Source organism: Aquila chrysaetos, chromosome 20 (assembly GCF_900496995.4).
Source record: "Aquila chrysaetos chrysaetos chromosome 20, bAquChr1.4, whole genome shotgun sequence".
NCBI classification, from domain to species: domain Eukaryota; kingdom Metazoa; phylum Chordata; class Aves; order Accipitriformes; family Accipitridae; genus Aquila; species Aquila chrysaetos.
Window position 1 is genome coordinate 11,623,980 of NC_044023.1, and position 18,688 is coordinate 11,642,667.

The 18,688-nt window shown below is 37.2% G+C and overlaps 1 protein-coding gene across 6 annotated transcripts in view; it reads right to left on the reverse strand.

Annotated features, from left to right (window-relative positions):
* EEFSEC (eukaryotic elongation factor, selenocysteine-tRNA specific) overlaps positions 1 to 18,688 on the reverse strand; it is a 132,435-nt gene that overhangs the window by 54,963 nt on the left and 58,784 nt on the right. For all 6 annotated transcript variants that reach the window (XM_029995964.2, XM_041118757.1, XM_029995963.2 and 3 more), the window contains one exon: positions 1,738 to 2,373. In XM_029995964.2, coding sequence (XP_029851824.1) covers positions 1,738 to 2,373 — 636 coding nt within the window. The remainder of the gene's footprint in view (positions 1 to 1,737; positions 2,374 to 18,688) is intronic.

Genomic DNA, 18,688 nt, shown 5'->3' on the forward strand with positions numbered 1-18,688 from the left:
ACCAGTTTATTTCAGTTAAACAAAACACAAGCAGCATGTGTCTCCATGGGTCACGCAAACTTCTGTTCTCATTTATATTCCTACAGCCGCAAAGAAACAAAAGGACTTGGTAAGCCAGGTCTCACTGGATATTAACAGCATGGGCCACGCACAAGCAAGTAAATTTTTAGCAAAGATAAAGGCAAATGTTTCATGAATTCAAGATAGCTCTAGAGCATCAGAAGAACTGGTATCCAGACATACGCATTTGGTCTGGAGCTTCTCTGCAGCTTAGAGGACAGAATACTTTGTACCCGTTGCTCTAGTTCAACATTACCATCAGCCAAAGAGAAAAGTAGCCAGCCATTTAAAACAAAGGAAACAATACACCTGCTACCAAAATTTTGAAGCGTGACTGCTGATTTTGGGTGTCTCATATAACCCATATTAACAGAGACAAAATTTTCAGGAAGTTACAGATACCCTCCTCCTACCTACCTTCCTAGTGACAAAATTGGCATCCAAAAAACCAACAAAACACCACAGGTCTGTAGTTCCTTTGAAAAGAATGGCCTCCAAAGTCAGTAGTGGAAATTCAAAGGAGAAACTCTTTTTTTCTAAAAGTATCTAAACCAGCCACATAGAAACCTCAGAGAAAAAGAGGACATACGAATTGCCCATTTGATCAATTAATATAGTGGGGCATTTAAAAAAGAACCTCACTAATTCAAAATCATGCCCTGACAGGGATCTTGGTTTATTTTTACTATTAAATTACTACAGCAAACAAATAAAAAAGTACTCAAGAAGTCTGCATTATAAATTGAAAATATGGTAAGGTATGCTAAGTGTTTAGTCTCCTACAATAAAATAAGGAGAGATATAAGGAGAGATATTATGCAGTACTCAACATAGCTTTATGGAATTTTGAAAGGAGGTAACAACACTAAACATTTTGTTCAAACAGTAAGGTTTTGGATTAGGAAAATAAAAATTAATAGTTCTTTACCCAAAAGTTAATAAAATACCTACCGCACTAATATATCAAGTAAACATTTGCTAAAGTTTACATCAGCTCTGCTCAGTTAGAGGTAAGCAATTAAATTATTTATATATTGCACATCTCCACCTAAACCATTCATCATGAAAAATTCCACTACGGGATGTATAAACAAATGGTTCTCCACTGATTACTGAAAGGTAGCCACCACCAAGATCGAACTTACAACAGCAATGTAAATAATACCAACCACGATAGATGGTATATCTACCCATACTTAAGGGATAGTAAAAAAATCCCAATTAATTTTTTACTGTAGATGCTAACTCCTCCAGAAAGCACACCTCTATTTTCTGCCACAATTTTCAATGTACTGCAGAGTAACTGTGTAAAATATGTCAATGGAAAGCTGGAAGTTTTGTCAACTGGGAAGAGAACAGATGAGCCACTTAGGAAGGTACACAAACAAAGCAAGTTTGCAGGAAGAACAGAGTGGCTAGACATCAAAAGGATCAGTGAAAAAACAGCATCAAATTACTCAACACAGCATTGAACGAATAAACTAGTCACTTTTAAGCAGTGATTTCTGACTGTTTGCAAGCAGACAAGATGTAATATACTACATATACAAACATAAGAAAAATGTGTATAAAGACTCTGGAACACAACAGTGAAAATTCTGTAGCCCACCAATATGTGTACTTAACACAGAACAAATACTTCCTCTTCCCATGTATAGCATTAGAGAGGCAGCTTACCCTTTCCACTTGTCCTTCTTTGTGCTTCAGTTTGTACACTTTCAGCTTTGGAAGGAAAGTCTCCGTGTAGTTCTTGTCTTCCATGCCTTGGAGCAGTACCCCATGGAACGCCAACCTGCAGGTATTTGCGTGAATATCTGTATCCAGCTTGGAGCCGATCACAAGGCACAATTTAGGACAAGTGACTGGTTTTTCAAACTCTAGTAAAGCCCACTGTTGTTTTGGGAGCTGGACTTCTCCTGCCTGGTCATTTTCTTTGTTCTCTGAATTTGAGTCCTTTGACAAATATTCCTCTTGATAAAGATAATCTTTTTCGAAGTCAAAAACATTTTCTTTAATTTCTTCATTGAAGTCAGCAGGGGCTGGACTGAAAAACATCACTCTTCCCATAACTGTTTCATGACCAACTGTGATATGGAACTTGGCCTTGGTCTGAAGAGCTCCTCGAAAATACTGGATTTTCTTCAGGGAAATTATTGCAGCATGGATGGTGTGAAGTGATTCTGGGGTGCAAATTAGGCCTCGTTCTAGCAGTTTGGGATCAAACTGGGTTACACAGATACCCACTCTGTCACCCTGCATAGCGTAAGTCACAGGAGTGTGGAACATCTGCATGGACTTGACTTTCTTTATCACCTATTGATGAAAGACCAAGAAAAAAAAGCAGCAATTAATTGCACGTGAGTGCATCACAAGCACGAAGCCACATATCACATCCTGCTGTCTTGTAAGAGGACTGAACTTCTAGAATAGTCCACAGTTCAAAAAGTTGAAAGTGAACAGAGAACATACTCCATCGTTTAGAATTACCACAAGTTTGAGCTTCCTAGCTTATTCTACTTCTGTTCATGAGACTGTAAGATCATCATTGCCGCAATTACACTGATATTTGCACCATCTGTGCTGCAGTACCTACATACTCTGCAAATCAACAGATATACCCACACCATGGAATAGCTTATTTAATGTACTCCCCCTAAGCACCTGCACCATCAAAGGTATAGCACTACAATACCCATCCATGCACCTATGTGACTGTTTTCCCACCCCTTCTATGAAAATAATTTCATACACTTCTCTGACTTGGTTGAATTCAACTGTAAAACGTTCAGAACAAAAAACATTTCCTCATATTGTATTTGTACAACACCTAACACAATGAAATATTGCAAACCACCATTGCAAAATAATTAGTAATACAAAAATCTACCATCTCCTAGTCTATGACATTCCATATACTAAAAAAAAAAAAAAGCCTCAAAGGTTTCTTGCAAAGATTTGAATGTTCATAAATATATGGCTAGTGTTACTGTCACAAAAATGTGGGGTTCCACCTGTTAATATTATCATAGGAAAAGTGCAGCACTGGCCACCACTTAAAATTTATTCAGCTCTTCCCAGATGCTATAAAAGTTTGATCTTAATGAGCTTGCTATTGTATTACTTATTTGAAGGAGTTCTCAAGGGGAAGGGAAGAATGAAATAAGCTTTTAGAGATCAGTCTAGGCTCAGCTTCGTCAGATTAAATCAGTTTAGTTTAACAAGGCTTTATTTTGGCTTTTCTTTCAGTTCTGCAAACCATCCTTTAGTAAGATTCCCACTCCCCCCCCATTTCCATGTAACCAAACGTTTTTTTCTGATAATATGTTTATGTTGCTACCTGTTACATCCATACTAATGCTGGATGCTTGGATAGGTAACCACTCTGCTTGCACTCTCTACGCTAGACAGCTTTTAATACTGAAATGATGTTTTTACCAATAAAAAAAAATATTTATCTTCTAAATAAATATTAAGTACTCGAACAAGAGTCCTTAGCACAGAAAAGTTACACACAACATTTTTGAAAGGCTGAAACCTCAAAATTCAGATCCAAGAACTGAAGTCTCCATGGAAATGCTCTGTTCCAGAGATAATTTCTTTAGTATGTCTTTATCAATATACAATAGATTATACCGTGAATGCATACAGAACAACAACATTGTTAGAACAGATCTCAACTCTCAGTATTTCTTCTTCTCTCTCCCTTTTCCTAGTACCAATTCTACAGCTATCAAAAGGTTCATGTCAAATGCTACTGTGCAATTCTCAGCATTCAAGCCATTAGTATCTGTCTTACTCAGCTGGAACTGTTCTCAAATCAATCTCCAACCACCGCATATCCCTTAGTAGCCCATCTTTGAATCCTGGCCCAACTTATTTATCTTCTAACTCCTGAAAATAAAACCAAAATACGCAAGCACTGATGAAGAGAATCCCAAACCAAAGGATTGGACTCAGCAGATGCAGGCTTCATCCTCAGTATGTCACACAGCTTAAAGCCCATCATTTAGGTTAGATGAGACTGAACAGTTTAGAGAAGTTAACCTTATTAATTTTAATCACAGAATTATTTACTTACAGGATATACTGAAAATACCAGCTTTTCCTCTGCATCTTGGATGCAATACATAAGCGGAAACAAAACTAAGTTTTTCACCTTTTCCTTTTCTACAAAGCCTGCTGCGCTATATGAAGGGCATAGTACTTGGCTTCAGACAAATCTTTGTACGCCTATTCCCAACATCACCAAACTAGGCAATACTAAGAGAAGACTGTAAAAAAAAAAAGGAAGAAAAACTCAGAGGGGAAGAAACTGCAGAAACCTAGATCAAAATAGAGGAGTATAGATGAAAAGTCTATTGGCTGAACTAAAACCTCCCGTAACTGGAATATAAAGAGCTCTCCAAATAAGTCAGCAAAAAATGGTCACAGGCAATATACAGAAAGCTGAATAAAAACGTGAAAAAGTCTAGCAGCTACATAGCTTCTAGAAAACAACAAAAATCCTGTATTCCTTCTTGAAGTCATAACTACACAAATAACAATGGCCATAAGCTTCACCACTACAAATATTGTTAGGGTTCCCTGGATATCTGGCTGCTAACCAAAACCAAAAGAAATGCCCTTTTTCAGATTATAAGAAGTTATTATTGCAACATTTTTCAGATCAAATGCCACATCAATGCCTCTGTATTCTTGGAGAATCCACAGAATATTATGACAAAGGAGATCAAGAGGTGTATTCATGTAAGAGAAGAACTCCTCACTAAAAAGCCTGGACCAAAATAGTTTGGTATAATCTTAACTAATGTCAGAACAGACTTAAAAGGCCATTCTAAATACTCACTAGGATTTCAGTTTCAAGCATTTTTGTACTCAAATACATATTCATTATCCCTTTAGCCAAACCTCCTAGACAGTACTACCTATCTAGATGAATTAGGGAGAAACAATTTAGCATTTATCTCCACCTTTCTATTCACTTCCAAGGTCATACTTTTGAAGGCTGGAAGTATGGGCGCTTGAATCAAACCCTTCCTTCTTTCTTTTGCTATAACCTACTCCTCCCTCTCCAGTTTCAATCATTGTGATAGCTGCAACACTGGTGACACAAGTAATGTTTAAGGACTTAAAAAAAAAGGTGGTTTTCTAAATATATGTGTTCTAAAAAAATAAACAAGCACTACAAGATTGAAATTGCCACATGAAAAGTGCCAGCCCAAACCATTTTGAAGACTTCTGTGATTTCGTATGTGATATCAGCAGTAAATCTTTCACCTTCTACACCCATGGACAGGGTGAATAAGTGACAAGAACTAAGGAATCTTCCGCACCGTCCCTCTTCAACACAAAACTGGAACTAAAAGATACTCAAGAGATCTATGCAGTTTTCTAACTTAAATGGAGCCACAACACTAAGATTTTTCTCTTTATTATTAATATTCCAATTTATAATAGAAACTACTCACCTAAACAGTTGAGTGAAATTATTACAGAAAATACTTGCCAGTCTCTACAACAGTCTACATGCATTCATCTGAAATATCTTTCACAGATTCACATAATATTAAAGAATAAGAATTATGTTTAAAAATACCTATTCTTATGTCCATATACTCAGAACACACCTTAGCTTTTAATTAAGCATTTATGAAACATTTCTTAAAAGTGTTATGCCTACCCTCTCCCCTTAAATTCAATCAAATGATTAGGCTTGATGCATCTGACATGCACATAAATAACAATCACAAGGAGAATTAACAAATTCTTCTAAAACATTCATGTCACAAACTTCTTCAATGAGATTTGCAGTCCTCAACCATGGCATACAGACCTGGCTTGTATCAGAATACTAGCTGTGTTCTTCCACATTTCTCAGTGTTAAACAACATTAAAGAGTATACAATTGTAAAGGTCACTTTCCGTGACAAAAAGCTTGCTGTAATTCCTACATGTAGGAGAAACTTGGCAGTGGAGTATCAATACAGGAGCATTTTCCAGTGTTGCGTGAGGCTCCCGTTAATACATTCGCTTATGGTCCTCACACTCTCCAGTGCAAGTTCAGGAAAAGTTTTGGATCCTAACTAATTCTCTCTCAGGCTGCTCTTTCAGGAAACAGTATCCTAATTAAAAAAACCACTGAAAATCTGCAGAATCACGTAAAGGTAAGTTTTCTTCCACCAACCAAAGAAGATTATCTGTGCTGCCCCCAAGTCTCTCATGGGAGGCAAGCCCCCCACATCCTGGCTGTGCTCACCCAGAGCTTTAAGAATCACCTGATTTCTTTGTAGCTGGGTCTGGCTTTCAGACAGGTTTGCTTGTCCTCAGACATGTAAAGGGAAAGATACTGCATTACTCAACCTACTGAAAATCAGCACTTCGTGCTGACCTATCCACTACCTTGCAGAAGATTTAATCAGCCCATCTATATTTGTTCTAAATGTAAATGGGTTTTCCCCTTATATTCATGGTATCTATTCTTGTATCTAAAATTCCCACAGACGTATCAGAGGACAGAAGAAAAGTAAATGGGAGGAACACATTCAAGTCTGTTCCTTTTTTTCTACATGTTCTCAGAATCAGAGAGTTCTACAGTACCAGAATGAACTGTAAAAGGAATATACAGCACAGTACCCTAACTGACAATAAACTCTGTTCCAAGAGCATAACATATGTAGGAATTAGAATCTGACCAGAACAATGCTGGAGTGCGCTTTGGTGATGGGGGGGTGGATTAGATCACACAAGAACCGAGTTGGAATTGCATCTCCTTCAAAAGGTCAGATGTGGAACCAGCAGAGAAGTGAATCAGTGAGTTGATCTGCACCCACTGGATCAAATAACAAGAGCCAGAGTAGCTTTAAATCACTAGCTTCCTGTTTTCTGAGCAGACCATGAACATCAGTACAGTATTTCATTCCATTTCACTGTGACCCCGACTAACAGAGACATTCATCCATGGTTTAAAATACTCCAAATGTAGCGTTCTTCTTCAAGAGACCAAACTACATAACTAAAATTCATCTTTGTTTCGTCTGGCCTTTAAAATACAAACCTGGAAGCACTGAAAAGGATGCAACTGGCCCTCAGTACTAGATTTGTTTCTCTTCTGTGTATCTAGTTTCCCTATGTAAGGGATCCCCACAAGTTATAGCACAGTTCTAAACTTTCACATATTTTCTTTAGCTTTACAGCAATAGAAATTTCAGGCAGGGATTGGGAGTTGGGGCTGGATCCACCCATTTACCACCAGAATGACATTAAATACTTCAGAGCATTCTGTCCTGAGCAATACGAATTCATAACCAAGACCAGCTACGACTAGTATCTCCGCCATTTCTTTCGAGCATCCAGTTTTTGTCCTCAAAATGCTGTCTGTAAAACAACTTCTGTCTCATCTTGTCCAATGAAAATAGCGCAAGGCCCATTTTAGCAATTCACTAGAGACATATTTTACTCTTCTTCTGGGCATTTAGACACAGAAAGTGAACAATATTGAGTGTAGCTTTAAAAGAGACAGACTTTATTGCATGCAAACAATGTAGGTAAGCATGGAAAATTGGACACCATTATAAAACTTGCTACAAACTTCACTAAGAAATTAACTCACGTTTTATTTTCTAATAATGGCACAAGGGAATTGATTATATCTCATCGTATAAATCAAGAACCATGTGTTGAAATCTTACATCATTTGCAAAGGGATTTGCTTCACTTTTAAAATTTTATTTGTATAATCACATTAATGTTCCTGAAGCATTATGTAAAGGTCTATAAAAAGGGTGAGAAAGAAGTTTGTGTGTTCAAATGTAGATTAAAAAAAATGCAAAACAGAAATCAAAGCACCCAAACAGTTCAGCCCTTGAGATAAACAAATGTATTCAATATAAGAAGAGAACCCATTATTTGAAGACCAAAGGAAAAGCCCACTAGGATTTTCAAAGCAGTTTAGTACAGACTAATAGAAAACAGGATACAGAAAAAGTCCACTAATGACTTTTTCCCCGATATGTCAGAGCTTCTTTTCCTTTATTTATCCAACTTCCATTAAGTTATCAACCATATGCCATTGCTCATAGCTTCTTTAGATAAGAACCTAGCCATCCTGCTGCCTCCCAATACAACCATATTTCCCTGTAATACTGATGAGAAACTGCAAAGTTAAAATAACTAGTCTCAGCAATCTATTAGAGAAAATACTGATTATAAATGCAGTATTTATAAAAAGAGTATTACATATGTATTACAAAAAGAGACCTCACTGCAAACGCAGAGGACTCAGCAAGTTGAAAATAATGACCACATCTTCAAGCCCAGCTGCTAAGAGCTGCATCTTTAAACCTACATCCAAGAAGGAAAAGGAACTGATAAATGAAGAAAGCACTGTTTCAGCCCTGAGGTTTAGAAATCCACCAAGAGCAAGCCTGCCTGAATCAGCAACCAAACAAGAAAAAAAAAACCAAACCCCAAACCAACCTACCTTGAGAGGCATAAACTGACCACACATTGCAGCCAAGTGCCAAATACAAGAAACACCACCTTAATATCAGCCAGTAGAAGTGCCTCCTTCCAGCTAAGGAGGAGCAGCAAACTAAGGCCCAACTGCATGACCAAAATGCATCCCCTATCTGCTGCTTTTGAAAGCAAGGACTCCCTTCCTCCCTACTGCTCTACTACAAATCCAAATAAAGAATAAGGCATCTCATCTTCCTGCTTCCAGTATCATCTCTTGGTGGTCAAAGGATATCAAGCTGCACTGTCAAAAAAATGCAGCCTGCTTGTCTGAAAGGCTACCTCAATTTTTAGTTTTCAGCCAACCCTTGTCTAAGCACATACACTGAAACTAAGCAAAGCTCTAATTCAGACCTAAGACTGCTCTTACATGTAAGCAGATCTTTTCATAAATTCTCTTCTAAATGTGAACAATGCCAAATTCTTTGCTTTATGAGGGACAACCATTCACAAGCAAAGCTGAGTCCTATGATGAGTAGGCAGCAATGTGTTTAGCAAAGGCAGCAAACCATTCCTGTTTGAAAGTGTCAAAAGGACACCTAGGCTGTGAAGGCACAAGACAGCAACAACGAGCATTCAGAAATCATGAGTCAAGGCCTCTGCCCTACTCCATCCGCATCCTCCATCCAAAAAAAAAAAAAAATCTTTTATTTTAAAAATTAAGATACAGAATATTTTCTTAATTAACTGAGATGCCTTTGTGGTTCACGTCCTATCTCAATGAACATTGAGAAACATTAGTTCCAAATCTTCAACCAGGATTTCAGAACAGTGTAAAATTGAGATAAAACAGAAGCTGTCAATAGTACATTGTTGAACAGCAATCACACAATGCAAACTTTGCCCACTGCTCAGGTTGTGGAAAGCCATCTTTTCTAAGTCACCATCACAACGGCAGCTAAGACCAACTACAAAGAGTAGAAGCCTCAAAGAATCTGAAATAATTCCAAGTCTGTGGGTGCCACCAAGATCATGTGGCTTAGTAACCATTTTCTAAAAGATCTTGAATATTTCTAAAATCTATTATTTATCCATGGCCTCACTTTGCCTGCAGATGGGAAAGGAATATAGCACCTGGAAGAAAAACTATTTCACATAGAATGATTCTTTTAACTTAATTTTTTAAAATGAAGTTTATAAGGGCATTCACCATATGACCACTGTGGTGCTTATGTAATGCCACACATGTGCTATCGGATTTTTTTTTTAATATACTCCTCCTCCTGATAAAATAACACCATAGCCTGAAAAGCCTGCACTGCCACACTGGAATAAAGCAATATAAAAGGGGATGCTAAAATCCCTTTAGCTTATTTCCTTTCACAGCATCTAAAATATGGCTATGCACCCAGTAAATAAAGCAGCAGGTCAATGATCTTACTCCCATGCTGCTCTGCTTTAATACCGTAATTTTAATTTAAATTACATGTATGCTATATTCATGCACATAACCACAAATCAAAAATTAGCAAGTGTTAAGATTAAGATTTTGCACATAAAGTTAAGTGATCTTCTGTGCCTACACATTCTCCTGTAGCCTTTAAGTATATAATCTCAAATTTTTTCAACCAAACCTAATCCATCCCATGCAAAGGCTGGACAAAGCTCACTGAATAAGAGAACTATCATCTATTTATAGTGACTGAACTGCCCTGAATTCATTATTTACTGTAAACCATCAAATTCACACTGTATTGCATATACACTATCTTACTGGAGTACTTATTTGGTAAACTTCAGTAATCTTGTCACCCTTGTGATATAACATGGCATTATTCCTCACTGCAGACAGGAAACTCAACTACATCATTTGTCACAATCCAAATTTTCAAGAAAAACCTACTGTCCAGTTTTTGAAAGCAAAAGGCTGATTTTTCAGAATATTTATCATTTCATAGCAATTTTCTTCATTCACAGCAAAGCTTCCAATAGCCTTAACCACTTCAACCAATTTTCAACTCACACCAAAACGCCCAAATCCAACCCATACCTCCCCAGCTTCCACATGAGAATGCTGTGAGAGATGTTACCCAAGCCTTACTAAAGTCGTGACCCTTCCTGTCTCTACATTTTGCCACAGAAGGCAATCAGACTGGTCAAGCATGATTTGCCCTTGCAATGTTTCCCAGTAATTACATGTTCTCAATATGCTCTTCAGCTGCCACCCATTACATCTCCTCCTCTACCTGGGATTCACAAGGGGAACACCAAGAGCACCAAGCCCCACTGCACCTTTATTTTCTCTCTGCTTTGTCTCTTCTAGATTTGGGTGAATCTATTCACATGGGGGAATATCACATCCCCCTCTGACCAAAAGAGCATAACAGCTATACACGTTGAACACTTGAGGCTGTAGGTAGGTAAGAGATCCCCACACTCCAATGATGTGTGGAAGGAAACAGAAGCCAGACACCTACTATATATCCTTTCACCTCCAAATGACTAAAATATCTCGTAGGTTTTTTGTAACCAAAAAAGGAATCTTAAGATGTCAAGCATCCTTAAATTAAGTGGTACTGCTTGTGCCATCTATCACTACAGATGACAAAGTACACATTTTAAAAGCATAATATAATGCCAATAAGCTTAGCCAGCAAGTATCTAGGCAGAGAGTGTCAGACCCATAGTAAAACTATGGCATAGAATAAGCTTAACATTTACATACCAATTAAAATTTCTGCAACTTATCAAAAAATATTTCAATAAAACATTTTTCAAAGAAAAAAATCCCAAAAGAAGTCAAAACCAATGCCAAACGATAGGTTAAAGAAAGGCTGTCTGGAATTTTCTTCTTCCAACAGAATAAACTGAATTCTTTTTTCCAAATAGATTTAGGTTTAGAACAATAATAATACTTTTATCTGAAGACTTCAAAGTCACATGCAAAAGAATATATCACAGTAAACACAGGGTTGAAGGTTTTATAGAAGAACTTCTACTGGCATTTTTTTCTTCTTCTTTAAAAGAAATTTGTTTACTACCAGTCTTTGAAAAGCATAAAAGGGAGGAAACTATAGGGTAAAGAAGTAAAACTTTTACGTGTAAGGAACATTTGGAGCTTTGTGAGAAGACTGGTTTTGGTAGAATGTGTGACATGTAGCCCAATGTGAGTAATATTATATCTCAAATAAAAATCAGCCCATGAATATACATAATCCAAAAGGTAATTCTCCCAATCTCTGAAATGTAATGGAGCCACTCTAGATCACTGAGGCATGAATATTTACCGTATTCAGGCTTTACTGCTCTCGATCTGGGTTCAATTTTGCAAATTAAAACGAAGGCTCTGTGGATAGAGAGATTAAAGAAGAGCATCCCAAAGCTTGCCTGTTTCCTTGGTGTGGTAGCAGTGATCTGGTTACCCTTCTGTTAGGTTATTTCTTTTTACTTAATGGAGTAGGTCAAAAGCAATTGAGAGTGGAAAGAGGAGGTCATTATTGGGTCACAACCTTGGAGTTAAAGGCTCACTAAGGAAAACAAACACAGAGCGAACATAAAGCTGCATTTAAAAATAAAACCTGTAATGAAAAATAATATTTTCAGCTCTTTTCACTTTTATTTTGACAGGTCAAGGGAAAAGAATAAGAACAAAGTTTTTTTTGCCGATTTCTTTCTTGCAAACAAGATTCTCCTGTCCTTTCTCTGAAGTAAGCTTGTTAATAGAAGCCATGATTTATACAAAATGAAACAAAGGTGATGAATAATTACAAAGAGATCTGGTAGGCTTCATTAGCTGTGGCAAATATTAATTGTGATGATTTGTACATTTTCTAGGAAATACTTGGAATATAAACACAACACCACTACAGTGCAATGCAGCAAACAAGCAAACATAGGTATGCACATTAGTACAAATCAAATGATATGGTACTACTAGTGAATTCCTTACACTAATTACAGTCAAAACAAAGGCTACCTCTGCTATGAGAGGAGAAGAAAAGAAAAAGGAATCAATTACTATCAGATAAGTATTTTTGGCAATACTTCTTTTTAGTTTATGAAATGAACAACAATTGGTATACAAAATCTTTATAGCTCTTCCTTGAGGTAAGATTATTTTAGTGGCAAATATTAAAGGAGTTCAACTGATAAGCAATTTCTAATACGAGTCAGTAACAGTGATTAAGATTAGATGAGTAAACTTATATCCTCTGCATTGTATGATATTTTCAAAATCTAAGCAGTTAAGCCTAGAGTAAAGAACAAATGGATTTATCCCTACCACCTCGGCAAATAATACTAAGCTGTTAAAGGAACAAAGCAGTACGGTGCAAAGTTTGATACAGCAAAACCAAATTCTAATGCACAGTTACATGGTACAAAAAAAAAAAGTCAGGTTTACAGTAATGACTCTGATTAATCCATTCACATGCAGGTGGGAGAAGAAAGGGGACAAAAAGGCAGAAAAATGGAGTGGGAAAGAATGAAGAGACTGCATCTTATGAAACTAGAAATAAAGCCAAAATATAGTGGTCATCAGCTGGCAAAACCAGCATTTACCATGTAGAGGTGCCATGTGATATCTTATAAGAAATTCACACTTTTTTGCCTCTGAGCTACAACCTGGTACCAAAGGGTTACTGTGCTTTGAAACCTTCACCAACGGCCTTACTAAACATTTAATATTTTTCTTTCTGCTTTCTTAAAGGCCCCAGATGTGTTCTTGCAGATCAAAAGAGACCAACTTATAAAGTTAAACGAAATCAAGGGCTTTTGTTCTGAGGCATCGTTGCTGAACTAATTATTCCTGGATGTTGTTTAATGAAATAGCGGTGCCATATATTAAAACAGTTAACAGGATGAGTTGCGTGAGTTATAGGAAAGGTCTGATCCAGGATTATAAATTTAAGGTTTTCTTCAAAGGAGATGAAACAAACTACTCACAACTCCCCAGTCCCTTCTGTCACTGGAAGACTGAAATAAAGGAACCCAAAAATGTATGAAAGCTGAAATATCATTCTACATATTTACCCTTCCCTGAATCATAGAGAGCTAAAGATGGGGGAGTTAAAAAAACTCCTGAGATTCTTTGAGATGGGGAAATGAAGACCTAAGTTATCCTGTCTATTCCTTGAATGCTACAAAGCCCAAGTTAAAATAAATATTGATAAAGTCTGAAGAGAAGCTTCATTTTAGATGTACATATGCAAACCAAAAAAGGACTCCCATCTTAAAAAACCCAATATAAATAGTTATCAGAGCGATTATTAAGCATTTTTATTAACAGGGAAACAGAGGGGAGGGAGGTAAGCAAAGAGCTATTCCAACATCAAATTACTCATAGAATTGGATCTTTTACATTACTCTGCAGCGCCCAACTGCACCAATATTTTTGGTAAAATGCTTATTTAACATACATTTACCTTACCGAGAGAAACAAAAAACTCTCGAGATCCCTAAGGACATCTCAGACTAGGAAAGCAACTTTTCAGAACCAATGGCTCTTATGCATTCAGACAATAAACACTTCACTTCCCTACTGATAGTCTCTTCTGTGTTTGTATTTTACAGCCTGACACCGGCCAACCCAACACTTGACACCTAATTAACAGACCTAGGAGCTGGAGGTCCATATATTGATCACACTAAATGGGATTAGTGTGAAATAAAAAGTTCAAAGGGTCTTGACCAAACTTCACTAGAGCCCAGCTGTGACAGCTGCTATGAATTTGTGTATCCAGTGCCCCACATTTTTATTAAGAGGGGTCTGGCGCACAAGAGTATGCAGTAGCCTATGAGATCATGAAGGTTCACCTAACAATGTCAGGCTCTGTAACTGTAGTGACTGACTGAGGAAAAAAATCCTCTTGCTTGTTTGCATAGGTCTTTTTGATTAACTCATGAAAAGGGTCCCTCACCTCTGATACAACAAGCATTTACAATAGACATATAGTTATGACTTCTTTGCCTCTCAAGGATTTGTTAACTTGCTATGAAAGAGTTGTCCAATTTCAAAAAAACCTAGGTTTGATTATAAAAGAAATAATTCCCAATACATGGTGCAAGCATACCTAATATATTCTGACAATGACAGCCAGGAGCTGTATTCAAACGACAGAACTCCAAACTACTATCTTCTAAACACACTTTCTATTTGCCAAAACCGCTCAGCTGTCATCAGGTGACTAAATATTTCAACTTTTTACACACACGCACGCACACACACACCCTTTTTAGTGGCAGTCCTACTGACATGGTTTTTTAAGCCTTCATCAAGATCCAAAGAAATTACAACTATCACCAACATATTTCAGTATTTTTGAGTACCTGTGCAAATTCATTTCTTATTTAAAACAAGCTATCTCTTTTTCCAGTATCAAGTATCAGACACCTGTAACGGAAACATGGGAAACTTACTGCAGCTCAGGGAAGGGAAAAAGCCCATCATGCAGACGTGTGCATGTACCACTGAGGCACAGCGAATGCTCACCAGGAGTCTCTTAGCTAATGTGATATTTACCAAAGTGTTCAGGATAAAACTATGAACAAAATGCAATTTTGCTTCTGTTGGTGCTTTTACTGATTGATTTGTTTTAGGATTCACTCTGTCAGAATATTTTCAAAAAAATTTGAGAAAGATCTGCTCTGAAAGTTTATATATCAACAATAAGGAAAATGGTCATTGGTCAGGAGGAAGAGATGAAAAACAGCTGTCAGTTTATAAATCGTTTTAATCCATTATGGGTCTTTTTAAAAGGAAGCTAAATGTGGTCCCCAGGAAGGGACCTTAAACATAAGGCTCACTGAGGTTGCAATATGCATGGGTAACAGATGAGACAGCACTAGAGCCATCACACAAAAATACCTGACAGCAGATCACCAACAACAGAAGCTCTGTAAAAGTAAGGAGGGCAACCTGAAGCCTATGAAAGAAGAGTGGACTGTTAATGCTGGCATGTAAAGGTATTTCAGATAGCAAAGAACAATCTTTGAAAGCAGCACACCAAAACCAGCTCTTCTTGCCTTTTGTTTCTCTCTTTTTTCCTACGTATAGCTGCTCTTCTGATAGATTTCTTTCCTTGCAGAATCTTCCACCTCCTATTCTTTGGGTCTCATGGCTGTTGCATGCCCAGTCACACCTGCTGAGACGACCTTCACTGAAATGGCCAATGACATTCCAAAGTACCACAATCAGGCTTCAGAATTAACATTGCAAGACCAGGAGAAGATTTCACATGTCTCTGCTCTGTCTGCAGTCAGGACTGGAAAACTGCAACTGCTACTCCCTCACAGTCTTGAAAGCTAGAACCTTTTCTTTTTAAATTGAATTTGAAATTACACGTAATCCAAAGTGTGCAGGCCACAAGAAATTCTTTGAGATAACTGGATCCAGTCCAAAGGAAGCTTATCTAGCCCATCTACCAGTGCAAAATTTTTTCCTTTTTCACTATATTATTTGGGGGTTGGGGTTTTTTTTGCCAGCATAGTTTTAAAAGTTCCATCAAATATTTTTAGAAGTACTTCTTCATGACCAGGTTTCCTCATCTGCAGATTCTCCACTGTAGTCACTAGCTCTCACAGCTGTCATTTCCCCAAAATATTGGGGGATTATGTAGTTCCTCAATAGCGCAAAAATGCATCATGACTTTCTCTCTTGATACATTATATGTTGTAGTTGTATGAATGATTAAGAAATGCCCAAGGACAACCCCCATACACTATGGAGGTAGACATCTCTAGAAAAAAAAAACCTGTACAAAATTAAAAAGCCCCCAGTTAGGTTTGCTCATTACTAAAATCTAGGAGATATACCTAGTATCAGAAGAGCATTTTAAAAGGAGACAAAGGCAACAACTTGCAATTGAAAACGCGCACCACTAACACCAGGAAGTTACCGCTACTTTTTGCGCAGGGTCTCTGCAAATGAGACCCCACTGCACCAGCCACCACATCTACCAACTGTTCTTCATTAGCCAGAACATTCTTCTCTCAAAAATCAAAACAGCATTTGCTCTCATCTTTAAGGGCAATGTTACACAGAGGATATCAGCATTTATCTTGGTGCAAATCGATGCTGAACTTGGACTGGATATCCAGAAGTCTCTTAAATACAGCAAAGAGCACTGTGCCTTCCTATGTTACAAGTTTATGTCCTTTTTATTCTAAAAGATGCATTAATATTCTTCTATGGTAAATATAAATATAGAAGATACTCATCACAGTGAGACTGCAAGATTTGGTTACTTGCAATTTTAGGAGACTGGACTAATATAATTTGGGATGCACCCTCCATTCCTGTATTTTATGAGGGTTTTGGTACAATTCAAATTACTTGAAAAGAAAATATAATTTTATTGGAAGTGACTGGGTACCTTTTTTTAGGAAGAAAAAATGTCTAACTAGAAAAGCCTACAGTAAGTCAGGAGTGAATCTGAAACTAAGAACCAATCATATCATTCAAAAGAAAAATGTCAATGTTAGAAACTCTTGCTACTACAGTCAACGTTAATTAGAGGAAATTAAGTCAGCAAGCTGGTACAACTGGTTGAAGTTTTATCGCTGTCTTTCAAGAGGAGGAGTGGAGGAAAGATAATTTAAACACAAATGAGGCCAAAGATAAACAGAAAAATAAGAAAAGCTTTTCACTTGGCCAGTAAGCCAAGTTTCCAAAGTCACTCCAAGTAGGTGCTTGCTCCAAACTAAAGAGACCTAGCTTCAAGAATCAGTAAAACAAAGATTGGGGGGGGCGGGGGGCGGCGCAGAATACACGCAATACTTAAGCACACATTTATATACCACTTACTCTATATTCTATGTGTAACATATGCATGTTTCATAATCCTTCAGAAGATTAGATTTAGAAGAGGAAGAATTTTTAAAATGAAGTTTAATAGTTAAGACAAAATGACTACCATTAGTAACTTAACACATTCATTTTCCTGTCTTTACTAAAAGGCAAACCAATACTGTACCACTGGAATATTCTCTGTTCAGTCAGCATCATCATTTCTTGCATCCCCTTTGGATATCATATTTTATAACTATGACAGTTTTTTCTCCCTTTTCCTGCAGAAGGTAGGTACCACTTACTGCCTTTGGTTTTTTTATTTTATTAAAGTGGGATAAATTGCACACTGTTTGGAAAACATTCCACCCCCTTATTTTTCTAAAGATATTATTTAAAATCCCGAAAGAATGTTAATATTTAACAAAAGCATAGGGTTAGCCTATTAGAATATCAAGTCTGACATGTTATCTAAGGCAAAGGCTTATTTCAGTTGCTTCAGAAGAAAAACATGAAACCCCAGTACCCTACCAACTGTGCAATAATGAAAATGAGGTTGTAATGAATTCCAACCTAACCCTCAACAGTGGATTCCAATTACTATGCTCATAGGAGAAGTAAAAATACTGACAAAATATAACACCATTTGTTCTGATAAAGTAGTGAACAATGCTGCAGAAAACCTTCCGCAGATGTAAATCTACAGAGAAAATCAGGTTCTCACTCAGACTTCACTCTTTTTAGTCTTGTTAGACTCTCCAGTATACGAAGGGGTGAGCTCTCAACTCTGCACACAGGCAAGGGAATGAAAAAGCAATGCTAGTATGAGGTTTGGCAACAAATAAATAGCTTTCCTGTTATAAATTTCAGTAGAAACATTATTACTTAAACTTAGTGGGCTTTATGGTTTAATATATATTCAGCACAAGTAATTTTTCTACAAGCCTTTGGCTCCATCTGCTGACTTTTAATATTAAAAATAATTGATGAGGCTGAAAACATTCATGCTTCTGGAACACTTAAGTCCTCTACCTTTTTGAAAGTGTGGTTCAAAAGTTATAACTAAATACCCCAAGTGTATGGTCTAGTAATTTTGTCAGTTAAAATTAGCTTGAAGCAACAATATACTAGCTCTGAGAAGAAGGTACCTGAGTGAGCCTGGGATGTACAAGGGGTAAACAAATCTTACTTGGAAGACTGGCTGGAATCAGATTTAAGCAACAGGTATACATCTGGATGTTTATGTCACAGAATTGCCCACCAATTAACTCCAAATCTCAGGAGTGAGATTCTGAGCAGACTAATAAAAAGTGGAGATCTATAACATAACCCTTGTGAGAGCTCATTGGAGACCCTTGCTCAACACCTGCCTGTGCTGATTCCAGCTTCTCC